The sequence below is a fragment of the Culex quinquefasciatus genome, chromosome 3 (assembly GCF_015732765.1).
Source record: "Culex quinquefasciatus strain JHB chromosome 3, VPISU_Cqui_1.0_pri_paternal, whole genome shotgun sequence".
Classification (NCBI taxonomy): Eukaryota; Metazoa; Arthropoda; class Insecta; order Diptera; family Culicidae; genus Culex; species Culex quinquefasciatus.
Genome location: NC_051863.1, coordinates 33,580,421 through 33,600,577, shown reverse-complemented (window position 1 = coordinate 33,600,577; position 20,157 = coordinate 33,580,421). Strand labels below are relative to the sequence as shown.

At 34.3% G+C, this 20,157-nt stretch overlaps 1 protein-coding gene across 3 annotated transcripts in view; it reads left to right on the top strand.

Annotated features, from left to right (window-relative positions):
* Positions 1 to 20,157, top strand: part of LOC6050623 (probable serine/threonine-protein kinase tsuA) — a 201,081-nt gene that overhangs the window by 149,749 nt on the left and 31,175 nt on the right. For all 3 annotated transcript variants that reach the window (XM_038265971.1, XM_038265969.1, XM_038265970.1), the window contains exon 4: positions 10,584 to 11,673. In XM_038265971.1, coding sequence (XP_038121899.1) covers positions 10,584 to 11,673 — 1,090 coding nt within the window. The remainder of the gene's footprint in view (positions 1 to 10,583; positions 11,674 to 20,157) is intronic.

The window sequence follows — 20,157 nt, the reverse complement described above, 5'->3', positions numbered from 1 at the left end:
GTTACTATACTACACTGAAAAACTATGACGTTTTCAGTAATGAGCAATGTAATTAGCTTATATCTGTAAGCCCATACATCCAATTGAAATGTGGTCAAAGACAAACTTATGGGAAATTGGACGAACTTTCTGATAAAAATATTTACGAGACTGAAAAATCAAGTCTGTCACATAGAAATTGCCAAAAACCATCAAAAAACCTATTTTTTCAACATTTTTATTTTTAAAACCGCTGTAACTTCACAAGGATTGGACTTAGGACAGTAGTCAATATGGAGACTTTTATGTAAAATTGTCTGGAAAATCGATTCCCGTATTCGGTTTTTGAAAATTTTGACGTTTCGAGCACTTTTCAAAAAACAGTTTCAGTAAATGATTTTTGTATTTTTAGGTGAGATGCTCCATCCTGCATTTTTCGTGAGTCTTTGTAACATCTTAGGCTATCTTCACAAAAATTTGAACGAAAAAATCGCTCCCTCAAATTTGACTTTTAAACTTAAAAATCAAAAATCTCATAAAAGTTGAGTGTTTTTCTTTCAGTGTATTTTATCGAAAAGCCCGTCAAATTTCCTACAAGTTTGTCTTTGGCCACTTTTTGATACGATGCAACGGCTTCGAGATACAGAAATATTTATATTCCGAATTACAAAAATATTTAAAACACTTACGCCCTTCTCAAATGTCATTATCGTGTGGAACTGGCTCCATATACATAAAAATGGCTTATATAAGCGTAGGATAACATGTCTACAAAGTTTCATTGAAATCGGAGAGGGTCGAGAAAAAAGTACCTGAAAAATTCCTGTTTTGGGCTGGAATTGCTCATTTAAAAAAAATTATAAGTATTTTGCGTGTGATTTTAATAAACTAATCACTGGTAATTGTATAAAATGGCTATGAGAATTGAAAGATATAAATTTGGAATTATTTGAAACTTACTATTTTGCCCCATGCCCTGCAGTGGTTTTAAAAATAAAATGTTAAAAAAAATAGGTTTTTTGGGGTTTTTTGAAAATGTCTATATGACAGGCTTGATTTTTCAGGCTAGAAAATATTTATACCGGAAAGCTCGTCCAATTTCCTTTAACAGCATTTGAATTGGATGTATAGGCTTACAGATATAAGTTTAATAATATTGCTCATAACTAAAAAATTTTTCAGTATGGTAGAAACCTGGATAGTATATAAGCTTACTTAATTATTTAAACGAGTCAAATTAAAAAGTTGTCGAAGGGAGGGAGTTGTATGGGAAATTGGACGAGCTTTCCGGTAAAAATATTTTCGAGACTGAAAAATTAAGTCTGTGATACAGAAATGGCCAAAAACCACAAAAAAACCTATTTTTCAACATTTTTATTTTTAAAACTACTGTATCTACACAAGGATTGCACATAGGACAATTGTCAGTATGGAGACTTTTATGTAAAATTGTCTGGGGAATCGATTCCCACTATTGTGCAACAACATATTTTTTTAAATGAAAAACGATTGATCTAATATGGCTTCTACTACAAAAATAAAGACTTTATCTCCCTTAAAATTACCAAAAAGTAGGGCCTTTATAAACCAAAATGTTTCATTTTTATGTTACGTGTTTTTTTGTAACAACAAAAGGCTATTTTTTTAGAGTGAGTTGTGGCGCTATAACCACGGCAAATAGTGTCCAGGGCATTCGTGGAAATACAATGTCCCATCCCAGAGGGTCCCGGAGTACCGAACATTCTTAGCATGGTGCTCCCAACGAATACAACCAAAATCTCGGAGCGTATGGTGGTGTGTCCCCACGCTTCTTCCTCCCCTGTCGATTCAGAATTGTGTTGTTGTTCGAACACTCAGTGCTCAAACTCAACCCAATTACGAGTCATCTCTGCGATACAGCTTTACGCAGTAGGCCTGGCCGCTTTAACGCTTGTGATGTTTCAATGCATTTCAATGCAATGGCGCACTACAAATGTTAATAAACGACAAGAAGAGTGCTAGGCGTCATCTAACCTAAGGCACTCTCCAGGATCCCTTCGAATGATTGGCTGCGCTAGGGTCTGATAAGATTAAATTAGATTAGACAACAAAAGGCTATTTTTTAAGTATAACAATGTTCTAAAAATTTGTAGAGCAGAGAAAAACAAAAAAACATTTTCACCTTAACTCCCAAGCTCGAGAGAAAAAGGGAAATTTATAGGGAAATTCCCCCTTTTTTCGAGCTTGTAAGTTTAGTTGTTATACATAAGGGATATGCTAGCACTAATTACGAATTGTCATAATTGAGGATTTTTTTCTGCTGTTTTGACAATGGTTCTCCTTCAAACCTCATTCGTGTTTTTTTATAGAGTTTTTTTGTTTTCTTAAATTTCAACAATCGCGAAGATTTTTCATAAAACGTGTCTAAGTGAATATTCAGATAAATGGAAGTGGTCTTGATGATCATAATTTTTGAGGTCATTTTGAAAGTTTAGTAAAAATATGACCACTTTTGTTTACTAATAACACTTAAATCTGTTACGTTCCCTTTTTTGCTGTGCATGTGACACAGCTGGACGTAACAACTCCCTCACATACGGCAGTGGTTGAGGGTGGTGGTGCCCGCAAGGGTCGCAAATGGAACGCAAACAATCCGAAACGGCGAGCTGCTAGTCCAAACATAATTAAAATAACCATTCAGCTCACTTGAGCTGCAATATCCGTTTTACCCGGGAGTGGATAGCTTTATTGACCATTTAAAAGTTGTAAAGCGTATAGTTAGAAGCCAATCTGGTGATGCATTGATGTAAACATTGCATGTAATGGAATGTTTGGTTTTGCTCATATTTTGTGATGGAATTTAGAACAAGTAAATACGTGCAATCATTGCATGTCAAATCAATATTATCATAAGAACCCATCAGCTGCGAATCGTTCAAATTGATTCAACTCGTTCACTTTGTCCATGGCTAGAGTCAATATTTCACCAACATCTACCACAACCTTCCCCCCAGCCCCCGATGGGGGGGGGGCGGTCAGACATCAAACACGCGCTGAAAATTATGACCGACTTTACCCATCACCACCATCAACCGTGAAAACCAATTATTGGGTGTTTCGAGGCTTTCCGAACATTAATTTTCACGGCTCGCCGCAACACAAAACTTCACACCAGCAGGTTGAAACTTTGATTGTTTGTGTAAGCTCTCGCATCGTCACATGTGTCGAGGTTGAGAGTTATCAATTTGAAAATTACAACCAAACAAACCACACCCGAACTAATCCCCGACTCGTTCCAACTCAAACGCTCTTCCGGACATCGGCGTCTGTCACTGCACGGGACTGCAGTTTCAGTGGTGACGAGTGGAATGTCATCCAGAGTTGAGTTCTCTCGTTCCGCAAACCACACACACACCGCACACCAAGAGTCAACATGCACTCTGAGTTTCATCTTGTTATACAAAAGGCAAATGCAAACATTGTGTCTGCAGTGGGCTTGATTTCTCCAAACCTGTGTCAGCTAGCCGGTCAGCCAGGAAGATCCTTGCTTTGTACGGTGGGGATTGCTGGTTTTGTACAGGTTAGAAAGCTCGAACAGGTCAGGGTGACTGCACTGATAGAAACATTATTTGAAATTTGGAATTAAAAATTGAACATAGAATATGAACAAAACCGACTTGAATCAGGTCGAACTCGAACTTTCCAAAAGAATCAAATCAAAAGGTCACCAGGAAGAGCCTAAAATTCAACAGGCAACACTCAATTTACTGCTCAATTATCCTCGCCGGAGGGTCACTTTACAACACAATAAGGATGTTCTTGATTTCAACCAAATCTCGTTTCCGACCCGCGCATCACTCCGGAAGCTGTCACCCTGTCTGACAGCGGAAAGCTGCTCAACGCCGACGACCCTTGTCACACGGGCTTTCAGAATTATTCCATTCGAAAAGTGGTCGCCCAATTCTGTCCAATCCGGTCTTTATTACAAATTCAATAGAGTCGACTTGATCACTTTATGAGCTTATGGCCTCTCGCCTGACCGCACACCTCACCCCTCCGAAATCCTTCCGAACCTGCTCGGGAATGGCCCACGTTGAGCAAACAAATTAACGCCACCGCGCGGGGTGGTGCCCCCAAAATAATCCCACCCCAATCCGGTCAAAGAGGAGGTGATTCCCCGGGAAACCACAAATTATCGTTTGTGTTGCATACCTTCCGGGGGTTAATCCTTTTTACACACAAACAGATTATCGATTGTGATTGCGGCGGCGACCAGCACGTGGTGTTTTCTGCTGGTTTTGGACGGGGTGGGTTCCACAAACATTTTGATGGCCATCCACCTCAACCCTCAACCCCCTTTTTCCCCGCCACCCACACAAGAAGGTTTTGTTTGACGCGTGTTGTCGGAGTGTTGTTCGTGTGAATTGCGGTTTTCTTGGGTGTTATGGTATTTGTGTGTGTGTGTGATGTTTGTGTGGGTGGTTTGTTCGGAAAGTCATTGGTTTATATGTTTTATGTATTTATACACGGCTATAGCAAATTAAATCTGAAAGTCAATTGCCACCATCAGCGTCAGAAGCAGCCATCAGCATCAGAGTCAGAACAAAGCTGGGTTCCGATTGTTCCATCAGGGCACGGGGTACGTGGGTCGAGAAGGATGCGTGAATCAAAACTTTATTTCATTTGAGATTTTTTTGTTTGGTTTCTGTTTTTTTTCTGTAAACGGCATGTATGAAACAGCAATTTATTAAAAATTTACCAGGTTACTAAAACTTTGGAGCGACATAAATACTTTTTCTTCTCGTGATTAGTGATTTAATCTGTTATTTGCTTATAGACCTTATTAGCTCTAGTGTAGAAAAAATCTCTGAAATAATTAAAAAAACAACCTGTTTTTGGCTGCTGTTTTGTAGTTTTGCTATTTCTTCGTTTTTAATTTTTTGATATTTTTTGCTTTTTTTTTGCTACTTTTGTGGCATTTTTTACTATTTTTGCTATTTTTTTTTACTTTTTTTACAATTTGTATTGTTTTTGCTATTTTTGCTTTTCTTCTATTTTTGCAATTTTTGATATTATGCCGTTTTTGCTATTTTTACTATTTTTGCTTTTTTTGGTATTTTTGCTTTTTTGCTATTTTGCCGTTTTTTGCTATTTTTGTTATTTGTGCGATTTTTGCTATTTTGCTATTTTTGCTATTTTGCTATTTCTGCTACTTTTTATTTTCTTGCTTTTTTTTTTTTTGCTATTTTTGTTTTTTTTTGCGATTTTTGCTATTTGTGCTGTTTTAGCTATGTTTGCTTTTTTTGCTTTTTTTTGCAATTATTGCTTTTTTTGCTCTTTTTGCTATTTTTGCTATTTATGCATTTTTGCAATTTTTCCAATTTTGAAAATTTTAGCAATTTTTTCCAATTTTCGCAATTTTTTGCAATTTTTTGCCATTTTTGCTTTTTTTTGCTATTTTTGCAGTTTTTGCAATTTTTGCAGTTTTTGCAATTTTTGCAATTTTTTGCAATTTTTGCATTTTTTGCATTTTTTGCAATTTTTGCATTTTTTTTGCATTTTTTGCATTTTTTGCAATTTTTGCAATTTTTGCAACTTTTGCAATTTTTGCATTTTTTGCAATTTTTGCAATTTTTTGCAATTTTGCAATTTTGCAATTTTGCAATTTTGCAATTTTGCAATTTTGCAATTTTGCAATTTTGCAATTTTGCAATTTTGCAATTTTGCAATTTTGCATTTTGCATTTTTGCATTTTTGCAGTTTTGCATTTTTGCAATTTTGCAATTTTGCAATTTCGCAATTTTGCAATTTTGCAATTTTGCAATTTTGCAATTTTGCAATTTTGCAATTTTGCAATTTTGCAATTTTTGCAATTTTGCAATTTTGCAATTTTGCAATTTTGCATTTTGCAGTTTTGTAATTTTTGCATTTTTGTAAATTTATTTTGCAATTTTTGCAATTTTGCAATTTTGCAATTTTGCAATTTTGCAATTTTTGCCATTTTGCAATTTTGCAATTTTTGCAATTTTGCAATTTTGCAATTTTGCAATTTTGCAATTTTGCAATTTTGCAATTTTACAATTTTTGCAATTTTTGCAATTTTTGCAATTTTTGCAATTTTTGCAATTTTTGCAATTTTTGCAATTTTTGCAATTTTTGCAATTTTTGCAATTTTTGCTATTTTTGCTATTTTTGCATTTTTTGCAATTTTACAATTTTTGCAATTTTTGCAACTTTTGGTTTTTTGGTTTTGGTATTTTTGGTATATTTTTGCTATTTATGCTATTTTTTGTTATTTTAGCTTTTAAGCTTTTTTTGGTTTTTGTGCTATTTTTGCTGTTTTTGCAATTCTAGCTATTTAGTCTATTTTTTCTGTTTTAGATATTTTTGCAAGTTATGCAATATTTTGCTATTTTTCCTTTTTTATTTTTGCTTTTTTTGCTATTTTAGCAATTTTAGGTTAGTTTGCTATTTTGATATTTTTTGCTTTTTTTGCTATTTTTGTTATTTTTTGCTATTTTTTGCTATTTTGGCTATTTTTGGCTATTTTTGCTATTTTTTTGCTATCTTTTCTATCTATTTCTTTTTCTTTTGTAATTTTTTGCTTTTTTTTGTTTTTTTTTGCTTTTTTTCGCTATTTTCGCTATTTTTGCTATTTTTGCTATCTTTTGCTATATTTGCTATATTTGCTATTTTTGCTATTTTTGCTATTTTTGCTTTTTTTGCTATTTTTGTTATTTTTGTTATTTTTGCTATTTTTACTATTTTTGTATTTTTGCTATTTTAGATATATTTGCTAGTTTTTCTATTTTTGCTATTTTTTTCTTTTTTTTTTTTGCTAGTTTGCTGTTTTTGCAATTTTAAATATTTTTCCATCTTTGCTATTTTTGGTATATTTTTTGCAATTTTTTTGCATTTTTTTGCCGTTTCTGCTGTTTAGCTATTTTTGCATTTTTGTCTATTTTTTCTATCTATTTCTTTTCTATCTATTTCTTTTTCTTTTGTAATTTTTTGCTTTTTTTTGTTTTTTTTTGCTTTTTTTTCGCTATTTTCGCTATTTTTGCTATTTTTGCTATCTTTTGCTATATTTGCTATATTTGCTATTTTTGCTATTTTTGCTTTTTTTGCTATTTTTGTTATTTTTGCTATTTTTACTATTTTTGTATTTTTGCTATTTTAGATATATTTGCTAGTTTTTCTATTTTTGCTATTTTTTTCTTTTTTTTTTGCTTTTTTTTGCTATTTTTACTATTTTTTGCTTTTTTGTTGTTTTTGCTTTTTTTTGCAAATTAACCATTTTTTTTTGCTAGTTTGCTGTTTTTGCTATTTTAAATATTTTTCCATCTTTGCTATTTTTGGTATATTTTTTGCAATTTTTTTGCATTTTTTGCAATTTTACAATTTTTTCAATTTTTGCAACTTTTGGTATTTTGGTTTTGGTATTTTTGGTATATTTTTGCTATTTATGCTATTTTTTGTTATTTTAGCTTTTAAGCTTTTTTTGGTTTTTGTGCTATTTTTGCTGTTTTTGCAATTCTAGCTATTTAGTCTATTTTTTCTGTTTTAGATATTTTTGCAAGTTATGCAATATTTTGCTATTTTTCCTTTTTTATTTTTGCTTTTTTTGCTATTTTAGCAATTTTAGGTTAGTTTGCTATTTTGATATTTTTTGCTTTTTTTGCTATTTTTTGCTATTTTTTGCTATTTTGGCTATTTTTGGCTATTTTTGCTATTTTTTTGCTATCTTTTCTATCTATTTCTTTTTCTTTTGTAATTTTTTGCTTTTTTTTGTTTTTTTTTGCTTTTTTTCGCTATTTTCGCTATTTTTGCTATTTTTGCTATCTTTTGCTATATTTGCTATATTTGCTATTTTTGCTATTTTTGCTTTTTTTGCTATTTTTGTTATTTTTGCTATTTTTACTATTTTTGTATTTTTACTATTTTAGATATATTTGCTAGTTTTTCTATTTTTGCTATTTTTTTCTTTTTTTTGCTATTTTTACTATTTTTTGCTTTTTTGTTGTTTTTGCTTTTTTTTTTGCAAATTAACCATTTTTTTTTGCTAGTTTGCTGTTTTTGCAATTTTAAATATTTTTCCATCTTTGCTATTTTTGGTATATTTTTTGCAATTTTTTTGCATTTTTTTGCCGTTTCTGCTGTTTAGCTATTTTTGCATTTTTGTCTATTTTTTGCCAGTTTTGCTAGTTTTGCTACATTTTCTTTTTCCTATTTTTGTTATTTGTACTATTTTTACTATTTTTGCTACATGTTCTTTTTTTCTATTTTTTTCCTTTTTTACTATTTTTGCAAGTTGGGCAGATTATAAAATGAAAAAAAAATATGCATCATAAGAACTTTTTTTCAGTTCAGTTATGATTTTTCAGCGTCAAAGTTTAACAATAATTTTAAAATCATTTTCACCCCATCATCCCCCCCTCTAAACCACCATCGGCAAAGTTCAACAACTCTGGCAGCCAAAGTCAATTTGACTGGCGTTTGATGTTGGCGAAAAAGTTTCCGGAATTTCTTTTTTATTGTTTTTTTTGTGCTACCAAATCTGAAAAACAAAACATGTTTTTTTTCCTGCGCAGACTAAAACAGTTCAAATCCAGGCAAATAAAAAAAAACGCAAAAATAAATAACAAACCACCTCGTTTGGCATGTGTTTACTTCGGCTGGGTTGGTTCTGGGTGGATGGAAATTCTCCGCACCGGTGCGTCCTGATTGAACCGGAAGTAATTCAGGATCAGAAGTGCGGTTTGCGAGCACGATATCCGGGCTGATCTCCGCTCTGATGGAACATGGGATAACGATATGCCGGATCGAAAATAAAAAAAAACGGGAAATTGGTTTGGGCAGTAAAGTGCCATGCTCCAATTTGGGTTTGTTTGTTTTCCGATTGACTTTAGAAGCTTATGAGTTGTTTTATCACCGAACACAGATTGTTTTCTATTTAAAAAATGTTATCTGATTATATCCGAAAAGAAACAAGAATGTAATTCAAGAATGAACTTAATTGACACCATCAATCAGCATTTTTTAACAACAATCCTCTTCAACCCACAAGATTTCAATTAGCGTAATTAATTTCGACCAAATTAGACCCTCCGCATAGTGTTGCGCGCTAATAATGAAACACTTCGAGCAGCCCCTCGCTCACCTGAGGTCCTCCCCTAAGCAGTGATACTTGATGGATTTTGTGTTGAAAAATAATCTCCCAGGTAATTAATTATTCACTTCGAAATTTGGGCCTTTTCTGATGCGATTAAAAGCTAATTGATTTTCCCCGGCACCAAACCAGCAGCTGATTAAGTTCGGTGTGGTTTTCCTCTCCTAGGAATGAAGTTAATCTCGGGATTGAAAATGACTTAATCTTCATTCTGTGAGGCCGGAGCATAAATTTGATCTCATCACACGAAAATAAAGTTAAAAAATATGGGGATGTGGAGAGGCTTAGTATTAGGGGTTATGTTTGTGATGAATGCATAATTAATGCGGCACAAAATTGCCAAGGGTGTAATTTGTTAGCTTTTGCAAAGTTTCCACTTCAAACATACTCATGTGTGTTGAGCTGTTGAAGAGACTTTACAACAAGATGTGAAAACAACTTTGGTGGAAAGTTTTTGATTGAATTCTTGAGCACACATTTCGTAACTTGACACATTTGTTATTTTGTTTATCTTTCAGAACGTAAACTGCCACAATACTAAGAGGCTAATTTCACATTTCACAGAATCTACAAAGAAAGAAGGATTCGTGGACATACCGTAGTAAACGGTACGGATCATTTTTGATGTGGTGTGTGATTTGTGTATGCAATCCTGAGATGTTCTATAAAAAACCGAAAAAACTCCATACATTGTTGTCACTCTTAATATGAAAGAAGTTTAAATCTTATCGAGCTATCTTCATACACCCTGAAAATTTCTTTAGGTGCGACAACTGGCTCAAAAGATTTCAGGTCAGAACGCGTTTGACACACGTATAAGTCCGACTACCGTAAACATTTTTAATTTTAACTCGGGGCTCTTGCAACCAAATTCAACAGAACTTCGGGACAATGAATATTTTATCAATTACAGTACTTGTTCGGTAACTGGGCTGAGAACGTAGCCCAGTCACCGAATGCTGTTCGCTAACTGGGCTGAACGAAAAATAACGAGGGTACCACCGATGCATAATATTTTCTTGTTAAAATTTTAAAATTAATAAAGTTGCTCAAATTTATTTAGAATGATTACTTTTCTTATTTCTTTAATTGTGACTTGAAATTACATAAAAGTTTGACAAAAGTTTTTTTTACTTATTGAACATGAATTTTGCATCCATTAACCCCTCGGTGATTTCGATTTCTTTTGGTTTTTTGACGTTTGTCTGCTTTTTAACTGGGCTACGGCCCAGTTGTCGAGCGCCCAGTTAATATGCAGCCCAGTTAAACAACGCCCAGTTACCGAGCAACTACTGTATTTGTTTATTCAAGGTCAAACTTAAAATGCGTTTTTTCTTGGAACGTCAAAAAGCGACGTACGACAAGCGAGCACGACAGCGTCGACTGGTCAATTGAATATGGAGACCTTTGTGTATTTTTTCGCTAACATTTCTTTATCTTTCTTCCTCAATTCCAGGACACCACCCAGTGCAAAAACCCCCACGGCCATCCACACCAACACCAGGAGCAACGGAACCTCCGGCGCCACCACCGTCGTCAAGGTCGTTGACAACCACGCTGGCCTAACGCTCAAGAGCTTACCACCGCAACAGCAGCCTCAAAAGTCCCCAAATAACAGCACGAGCTCGTCAAACAGTAGCAGCAGTAACAGCAGCAACAACCCCGTGGAAGCGACCTACGCCAGTGTGATAAAGAAGCCCAAGGGACCTGCTGTTACTGCAGTCCATCCGGCGGGTCCTGCGATAGTCGGGGAGTTTAACGCGGCGGATCTGAGGAATTCGCTGGACCGAAAGTTGAACGGGTTGCTTTACAGCAATGGAGTTGGAACGGCGATTCACCACGGGGGTGGAACGACGATTGTGGGAGCGACATTGAAGGACAACTCGAGGTACGGGGGAAACGTTAGTGGCCATCAACACCTCAGCAGTAACGACAGTTTGCTGCTGGACAGTAGTAGCATTAGCAGCGTTAGCAGTGGTGGCAACCACACACTCCTTACGAGTCCAACGCCGCAAAATCTCAGCGGTAGCAACAATGCCTCCCCAATAACCGGCATCTCGTCGAACGGTGCCCTTGTACCGCCACCCTACCGGGATCCACCTCCGCCACGAAACTCCCCACTCTCCCACAAGCTCCTGCTCGAGAACCAGCTGAACAATAATCCGAACGCCAGCATCAGCAGCACCGGCAGCAACAGCTCCAGTCAAATCATCTCACCCTCCTCCTCCACCAGCCAGATGAACAATCTGAACGTGAACCGGAAACTGGAAAAGGATAGCATCAACATGAATCTGGCGCTGGCTGCGGCCTCCGCGCCGACCTCAACGGGAAGTGGCGGAAGTATCGGCGGGGGCAGCAGCATCGGCAGCGGAAGCAGCGCCAGCAACGCCAACGAGCTGCTCCTGCTCAGTGAACTGAACCTCAACGATGGCCAGACGTCGGCGTCGTCGTCGTCGGCGGCGGCTGCGGCCCAGTACAGGGATCTGGTACAGCTTATCAAGTATCAACGGGAGAAAATCAATACCCAGCAAGCGGATCTGTCGAAGGTAGGTGGAATGAGGGAGGGAGACGCGGCTATCGAGTTGTTGTTGTTGGGGGTAATATTGTTTGGTATTCATTTTATACTCTGTTGCTTCTCCGGAATCGGTTGGCTGGGATGTAGGACTATGCAGATTTTTTGGTGCTTCGTCTATCACTGTGATTCTAGAGGGTGTGGACATAAATTGCAGCGAAAGTTATTTTTTCAAGCAATGCTTTCTTTATAATCATTTCAAATTTATTTATTTATCATCATTTTGATTTATTTCATTGGTTGAAGACTGCACTTTTTTTGTTTTTTTCTCGTGATACATTTTATTTTAATAATGAATTTTATTAGAAGCTCATGAAACATATCATGAAGCCTAAATGTTTTTTTTTTAATTTCAAGGGAATAGTGTATGAAACCACCCTAACGAAATTATAAAATTATCCAACTATATGTTTTGCCTTCCTCACTGAGGTAAGGCTATAATCCTGCTCTAAAAATGAACTTTTTATTAAAAGCTCGAAGACCCGCCTTCATGTATACATATCGACTCAGAATCGAAAACTGAACAAATGTCTGTGTGTGTGTATGTGTGTGTGTATGTGTGTGTATGTATGTATGTGACCAAAATTCTCACTGAGTTTTCTCAGCAGTGGCTGAACCGATTTTGACCAAACCAGTTGCAATCGACTTGGTATAGGGTCCCATACATCGCTATTGAATTGTTTGAAGTTTCGATAACTAGTTCAAAAGTTATGTATAAAAATGTGTTTTCACATTTATCCGGATCTCATTTATATGCATGTAAACGATGTCCGGATCCATCATCCAACCCATCGTTGGTTAGGTTATCGAAAGACCTTTCCAACAAGTCCACAACATTGAAGATCTGGCAACCCTGTCTCGAGTTATGACCACTTAAGTGATATTTATGTACTTTTTTGAAGCCGGATCTCAATTAAATGTATGCAAACGATGTCCGGATCCATCACCCTGTCGTGATCGGGGACTTTCTTTTATAATAAAAACACAGATATTTTGCAATTAACAAACAACACGTCTTATTCCACAGAAATTAACCACAAAACTGATTTGACAATCTTCATTCTCTCTTTCGCCGGCCGCGCGCATCTCGTTGTTTTCTCGCTCGTTGTTCTCTCTCGCAGCTCGCTAGCGCGCTCTCGCACTCAATCCACAATTAGCTAACAAGGCAATATTCATGAAGGTGCACCCTTTTTGTTGCGCTCTTAACTCTTATTTATGAATTATATCAATCTTATAATAAATACTCATTTAATAATTTATTACATATTCAATCCTGCAACCCATAATCCCTACATTCTCCCTCTTTTCTACTCTCAAGGTGACGAATATCAATCATAATTCCTAACAGAAAAATTGCATGAATGCTAAATCAATCTATTTTTTTTTTTTCAATTTCCTAAAAGATTTTCGTCGGGTTCCTCGACTTTGTTTTCATGCTGATCTAAATACGAAAGCGCAGTCTTCGAAATGTTTCATCTATGTTGTCCAAGAGACTGACATCCGATCGCAGGAGTTGTAGAAAATGGAATGCGCTGATGAGGTTGAAAATTTAAAACACCTGAAAATATTAGAAATAGAAAAAAACGAGGAGAAAAAACAAAAACCACAAATATTTCTCAAATAAACGCAGGTTTATCAATTTTTTAAGCAATACGAGATTAGTGATTGTTTACCTGATTTTCTTTAAATTTTATGTAATTTAAAATTAAAAAGCAAATTTTACAAACATTGCTGAAACAACACAACACGATTTAAAAAAAATAATAATTCAAATTCAAAAGCAATTTTTATTTTTTTTTTTTTTACATTTCGAATTAAATGGAATCGCATTATTTTTAATTATTATCATTTTGTGAATATGAAATATAAAACAATGTGTTCTAAATTCAAAAATCTAACATGTTGCTGACTTAAATAACAAATGAAGCATAATCCTGGCGTTTTTAAAGTTTTAAATTTATGTGTATCATACAAAAACAAAGAATAAACATTTCTATAAATATATACAATGTGGTAATTTATTTAACTTATTAAAAAAAAATCTGAAGCAAAAACTATGACAGGCACACACAGATATTGTTTTGACTCAAATTTACACTTTGAATTTATGTGCGCCCGCCACGGAGTTCAAACCAATCTATGGATTATGAGCCCAAGCCCAGTGCCACGTCCGATTGATCCACCAGACGGGACTTGAAGGTAAACATAAACTGATTTTAATATTAAATGCAGACGTGACGAAAAGTATATGTTTATAATTAATACCCAAAAACACCCAAAATGGATCTACAAGCAGGCCCTTTCCTTCCTCATTTTCAATATTTTTATCTGTACTTTTCTGTAATTTATTCCCAACCAAGCTGTACAGCTAAAACAAACAACATTTTTTTTTTTAAATAAAGGCTAGTATGGAGATCGGAAGGAAAGGGGTCAAGAAACAGCTTCACGAACAGCAGAACAAAGGAGAGCGAGCGTTTTCTTAGGGCTTTTCTTCACCCTATCTGGCTTGCTTTCGCTTCTACTGCTGCCCATTTGAATTTTTCTTGACCGGTTCCTTTCGATGTGCATACACCGCTTAACATTGTATCAAAATTACCGCATTTTAACTAATTTTGAAACTGTTAATAAATCATGGCAAAAATTACTAAAATGCAAAATCAGTAATATTTTCGAAGAATTTGTTTTCATCAGTACCGGTACACTTTTATAAAATAAAAAATAGTCCATATTTCAGTTTAAGATGATTTCTTGAAAAGCAATCTCAATAAATGAAGCAAATTGCAAAAATAATATAAATAATTCAATTGGGTACTAAAGTCCTATGTAAATTTTTATGTACAACGGTAAAAACACGATTAAAAACCATTTCTGATCACTTTTTCATTTTAATGCAATTTTTTTTTTACAAGACAACATTTTTTTTATGGATCAACTATGGTCCCCTTGGAACGAACTGTCAAGTAGGAGCTTTTCTGTCAAGAAGGACCGCGAGGTTAATTTTTCAAAATTGATTTAAAATCCATTTTAAACTCTTTGTGGTCGTACAAAGGGTCATTGTACTCAGAAAAATAAGCTTTATCGCTGTAAACAATAATATCAGCAATCTAAGCTTCATTTTAGGACCCAATTAATGCTCAAAATGTGCTTTTCTGCACAAAATACATTTTTTTTATAAAAAAATAAAATCAAATGATGTTTATTCTTGCCACAAAAGCTTTCTTAAAAAAAAATTACCGATTTAACGATTTTGTTCTGTAAATGCATGGTAGTATCAACATTTTTAACTTTTATATAAAAACTTTGAACTTTCTATAAATATTCACTTACGCGATCTTTTAACCAGACAAACGATAGTTTTTACCGAATAGTTTTTTTTTTTCTGTTGTGTCTACTTAATAATATTTTTTTTTATCTTGAAACAAAACACAGTTCAAAAAGTATTATTCTAATGAATAAAACAAAATCATGTGGTAAATTGTTGCAATAAAAATAAAATATATAAACTGAAATAAATGCCGTTCCGCTATATTCGATTTCTATTATATGTCAAATTAATTTTCTCTTCAAATTGTATTTATTGTATCTAAAGGTATGGATTCAAGCACTTTTGATATTACCGTAGATAAGATTATTCAATGTTACATTTAATCATGATCAAAACAATGTTTAGGGTCATTTTATTTATATATACCTTCAAAATGTACTGTGCTTATCAGATAACAACAAAAAACATATTTTAATCAATTATTCTTGTAATGCATAGATGTATAGATTTCAATCTGACTACTTTCTCAAAGGGTTCCAGCTGAGGCGAAACATTTTTCAAACTGCCACCGCAGAGGTCTGTCAGGCTCCAACACGGAGGAGACAATATCCTAACCATAAATTCTTTCAAAACGTATCTTGCTTATCTAAAATCAGCTGAAAGATTTTTAATGTTTTATTTTTAAATATTTTGTTTTATTTTTCTCGTAATGTAAAATGTGTTCAAAGCTACTTTGATATATTACTTGAGTAGATTGTTCACAGAAACTTAATTTTTTTAATCACGATCTTTACGATCCCTGTCAATAATTTCTTTTCTTATTTAAAATTTTAACTTTTTCTTTGCTGATAAACTCCTGTTATGTAATTTGATAAAATTTGGTTTCATAATTAAGTACAATCGATTGAAGAACCCCAAAGTTTCCTTAATTTATTTCAAAATAATGTTTCTCCTTATTGAATTTTGATATATTTACTTTACTAAAATTCTGAAAGTTTTGTTTTTTTTTAACTCAATAAAATGATACAGTGTTAAAATATAATTTCTATCGAAATTAATGAATGATTTTGAACTATTTTGATACAAATAACAGATATTGCATTGAAAAATAAAAATAAATATAAATATTTCCTATTTTTTTTAAATAATGTTTTTTTTTTCGCTGCTCAAATTGTCACTCATACTTCTCAATTCAAAATTAATATTTAAATATTTGTATTATTTTCTCATGTGACGCAACGCTCTCACACTTTAAATTATATTTTAAGCATTTCTGATGATTAATCATTCCTTTATTTATTATTAAAAATTGCATCAAATTAATTATTTTTCCTTTTTTTAACTAGTAATGTATTATTCATGTTAACGATTACTTAAATTTTTACCTTCCTGTGAAATAATGTTGGGTTTCAAGCAACTTTTGTATCACAGCTGAGTAAATCGATTAAAGTAACAATTAACCATAACAACTATCAATATGGAATACTTAATCATTAACGTCTTTCAATTTAGAGGTTTATATTTCAAGAGAGGACAACTCCAGTGTTAGTTATAGTGACAAGCGTTTTAATCCTATTCGATGAATTTGAAATCATCTTTATTTCAGGCAGTTCACAGAAATAACGCCAAAATACATATTGCTTTATCTGTGGATACCAAAAAGTGCTCACTTTCACATTTAAATTTATTTATTCATTTTCTTAGGTTAATATATTTTGTGATGTTAAAGACGGTCCTTAATTGAATGAAAAGATTTGCTGAACAATATATTTTTAAAATCCATAAGGCTCCTTCTGCGAAGTTATTTAAAAAAAATCATCACAAAAGTCTGTCGGGTTCCTTTATCGAGGAGATTGTTATCTGATGCTTTCGCAAAACTCCAGCACAGATTATTAATTTTTTTTTATCTGATGATGTCAGAGGTCTGTCAGGCTCTAACACAGAGAAGACTTTTTCTGACTACCATCGCAGAGGTCTGTCAGGCTCCAACACAGAGGAGACTTTTTCTGACTACCATCGCAGAGGAGACTTTTTCTGACTACCATCGCAGAGGTCTGTCAGGCTCCAACACAGAGGAGACTTTTTCTGACTACCATCGCAAAGGTCTGTCAGGCTCCAACACAGAGGAGACTTTTTTCTGACTACCATCGCAGAGGTCTGTCAGGCTCCAACACAGAGGAGACTTTTTCTGACTACCATCGCAGAGGTCTGTCAGGCTCCAACACAGAGGAGACTTTTTTCTGACTACCATCGCAGAGGTCTGTCAGGCTCCAACACAGAGGAGACTTTTTTCTGACTACCATCGCAGAGGAGACTTTTTTCTGACTACCATCGCAGAGGTCTGTCAGGCTCCAACACAGAGGAGACTTTTTCTGACTACCATCGCAAAGGTCTGTCAGGCTCCAACACAGAGGAGACTTTTTCTGACTACCATCGCAGAGGTCTGTCAGGCTCCAACACAGAGGAGACTTTTTCTGACTACCATCGCAGAGGTCTGTCAGGCTCCAACACAGAGGAGACTTTTTTCTGACTACCATCGCAGAGGTCTGTCAGGCTCCAACACAGAGGAGACTTTTTCTGACTACCATCGCAAAGGTCTGTCAGGCTCCAACACAGAGGAGACTTTTTTCTGACTACCATCGCAGAGGTCTGTCAGGCTCCAACACAGAGGAGACATTTTTCTGACTACCATCGCAGAGGTCTGTCAGGCTCCAACACAGAGGAGACTTTTTTCTGACTACCATCGCAGAGGTCTGTCAGGCTCCAACACAGAGGAGACTTTTTCTGACTACCATCGCAAAGGTCTGTCAGGCTCCAACACAGAGGAGACTTTTTTTCTAACTACCATCGCAGAGGTCTGTCAGGCTCCAACACAGAGGAGACTTTTTTCTGATTACCATCGTAGAGGTCTGTCAGGCTCCAACACAGAGGAGACTTTTTTTTTCTGACTACCATCGCAGAGGTCTGTCAGGCTCCAACACAGAGGAGACTTTTTTCTGACTACCATCGCAGAGGTCTGTCAGGCTCCAACACAGAGGAGACTTTTTTTCTGACTACAATCGCAGAGGTCTGTCAGCCTCCAACACAGAAGAGACTTCAAAATTAACTATGACTAATCAATTATAACGGCAAAAAACGTTGCTCAAAATTTCAAAGCAGAACATTGTTTGTCAATTTCTGCATAAATCTATAAAATTTTCATTAGAATTTTAAAACGATGGTTTTCAATTTCCACAGCATCAAGCAACAATCTAATATTGCATCAAATTCACAGTAAAAATTTATCGTCAATAATAACAACAATCAAATCTTCATTCAAATGAGACCTAAAAAATTTTTCATTAACCATAAAATTAATAATCAAATTTTGCATCAACTTCAAAACAAAACATTGGTCATCAATTACCATATAAACAATCAAATATTGCGTCAAATTTAAAACTCAAAATTGCCCATCATAAAACAACAATCAAATATTGCATGAAATGTAAAACCGAATAAAAATACCGTTCTATAATAACAATACTCAAATTCAGAAAACAAATCTTGGCCTTCGATTGCCACAACAAAAAGCAAATCTATCATCATATTCAAAATAATAACTGGTTTTCGATTACCACAATATCAATCAAACCTCGTATCTTACTCGAAACAAAATATTGGTTTTCATTTATCGCAAAAATAAGCAAATTTGTCATCTTATCATAACAAAACATTGGTCTTTAATTCCCTCATCAACAATCAAATCTTTCAATCAAAATTAAACCTGTAAATTTTGTAATTTGTGATTTTGTTGGACTTTGCATTAAGTCATTGCCACAACAAGAATATCTTTCATTAAATTTAAAACAAAACTTACAAGAAGCAAATATTTATCTTATTCAAAAATAAACATTGGTCTTCAATTACCAAAGTAACCAGAATCCAATCCAAAATAAAAAATAAAAATAATGATCATGATCATCAATAATAACAACAATCCATAGCAATCAAATTTTGCATCAAATTCAAAACAAAACATTGGTCGTCAATTATAATAACAACAATAAAATTCAAACAACAAATTTGATTTCAATTACCAAAACAATAACTAAATTAAAAACAAATTATCTACCTTCAATCGCAAACTAATCCTCCATCAGATTCAAAACCAAATATTGATTTTCAATTTCCACAATCTTGTCAAATCTTTTGTCAAATTATAAACAAAATATTGATTTTTTATCAATCACAAAAATAAGAAAAAAAAATTGAAGTCTAATTCGTAACAAAACATTGGAGTTCAATTTCCACAACAACGATTAAACATTGCATCAAATTAAAAACAAAACATTGGTCGTCAATCAAAACAACAACAATCAAATCTAAAGCAAAAATGTGATTGTAAAAAAACAATCAAATTTTGAGCAAATTATTTGCCTTTAAATTCCACCATAAACTTAGAATAAAACATTGGTTTTCAATTACCACAACGAAAAGCCAAATTGACTACTTCAAAACAAAACATTCGTTCCCAATATCACAACAACAAGCAAATCATTCATTAAATTTAAGACCGTCAATTATCGCAGATAGTTTTATGCCTTTTATCAATTTCAAATAACAAGTTCAAGCAAAAATCTACCTGATTCAAAACACAGGCAAAACAACAAAGCGAAACTTTGGACCTGCATCCAGGCAGGTAAACAAAACTGTTAGATTTCACAACACAACAATTCAAGCAAAACAAATGATCTTTCATGAATCAAAAGGTTCGACTTACCGGACTGTGCCATTGTCGTGATCGGGGACTTTCTTTTATAATAAAAACACAGATATTTTGCAATTAACAAACAACACGTCTTATTCCACAGAAATTAACCACAAAACTGATTTGACAATCTTCATTCTCTCTTTCGCCGGCCGCGCGCATCTCGTTGTTTTCTCGCTCGTTGTTCTCTCTCGCAGCTCGCTAGCGCGCTCTCGCACTCAATCCACAATTAGCTAACAAGGCAATATTCATGAAGGTGCGCCCTTTTTGTTGCGCTCTTAACTCTTATTTATGAATTATATCAATCTTATAATAAATACTCATTTAATAATTTATTACATATTCAATCCTGCAACCCATAATCCCTACACACCCGACCCATCGTTGGTTAGGTAATCGAGAGATCTTTCCAATGAGTCCACAACATTGAAGAACTGGCAACC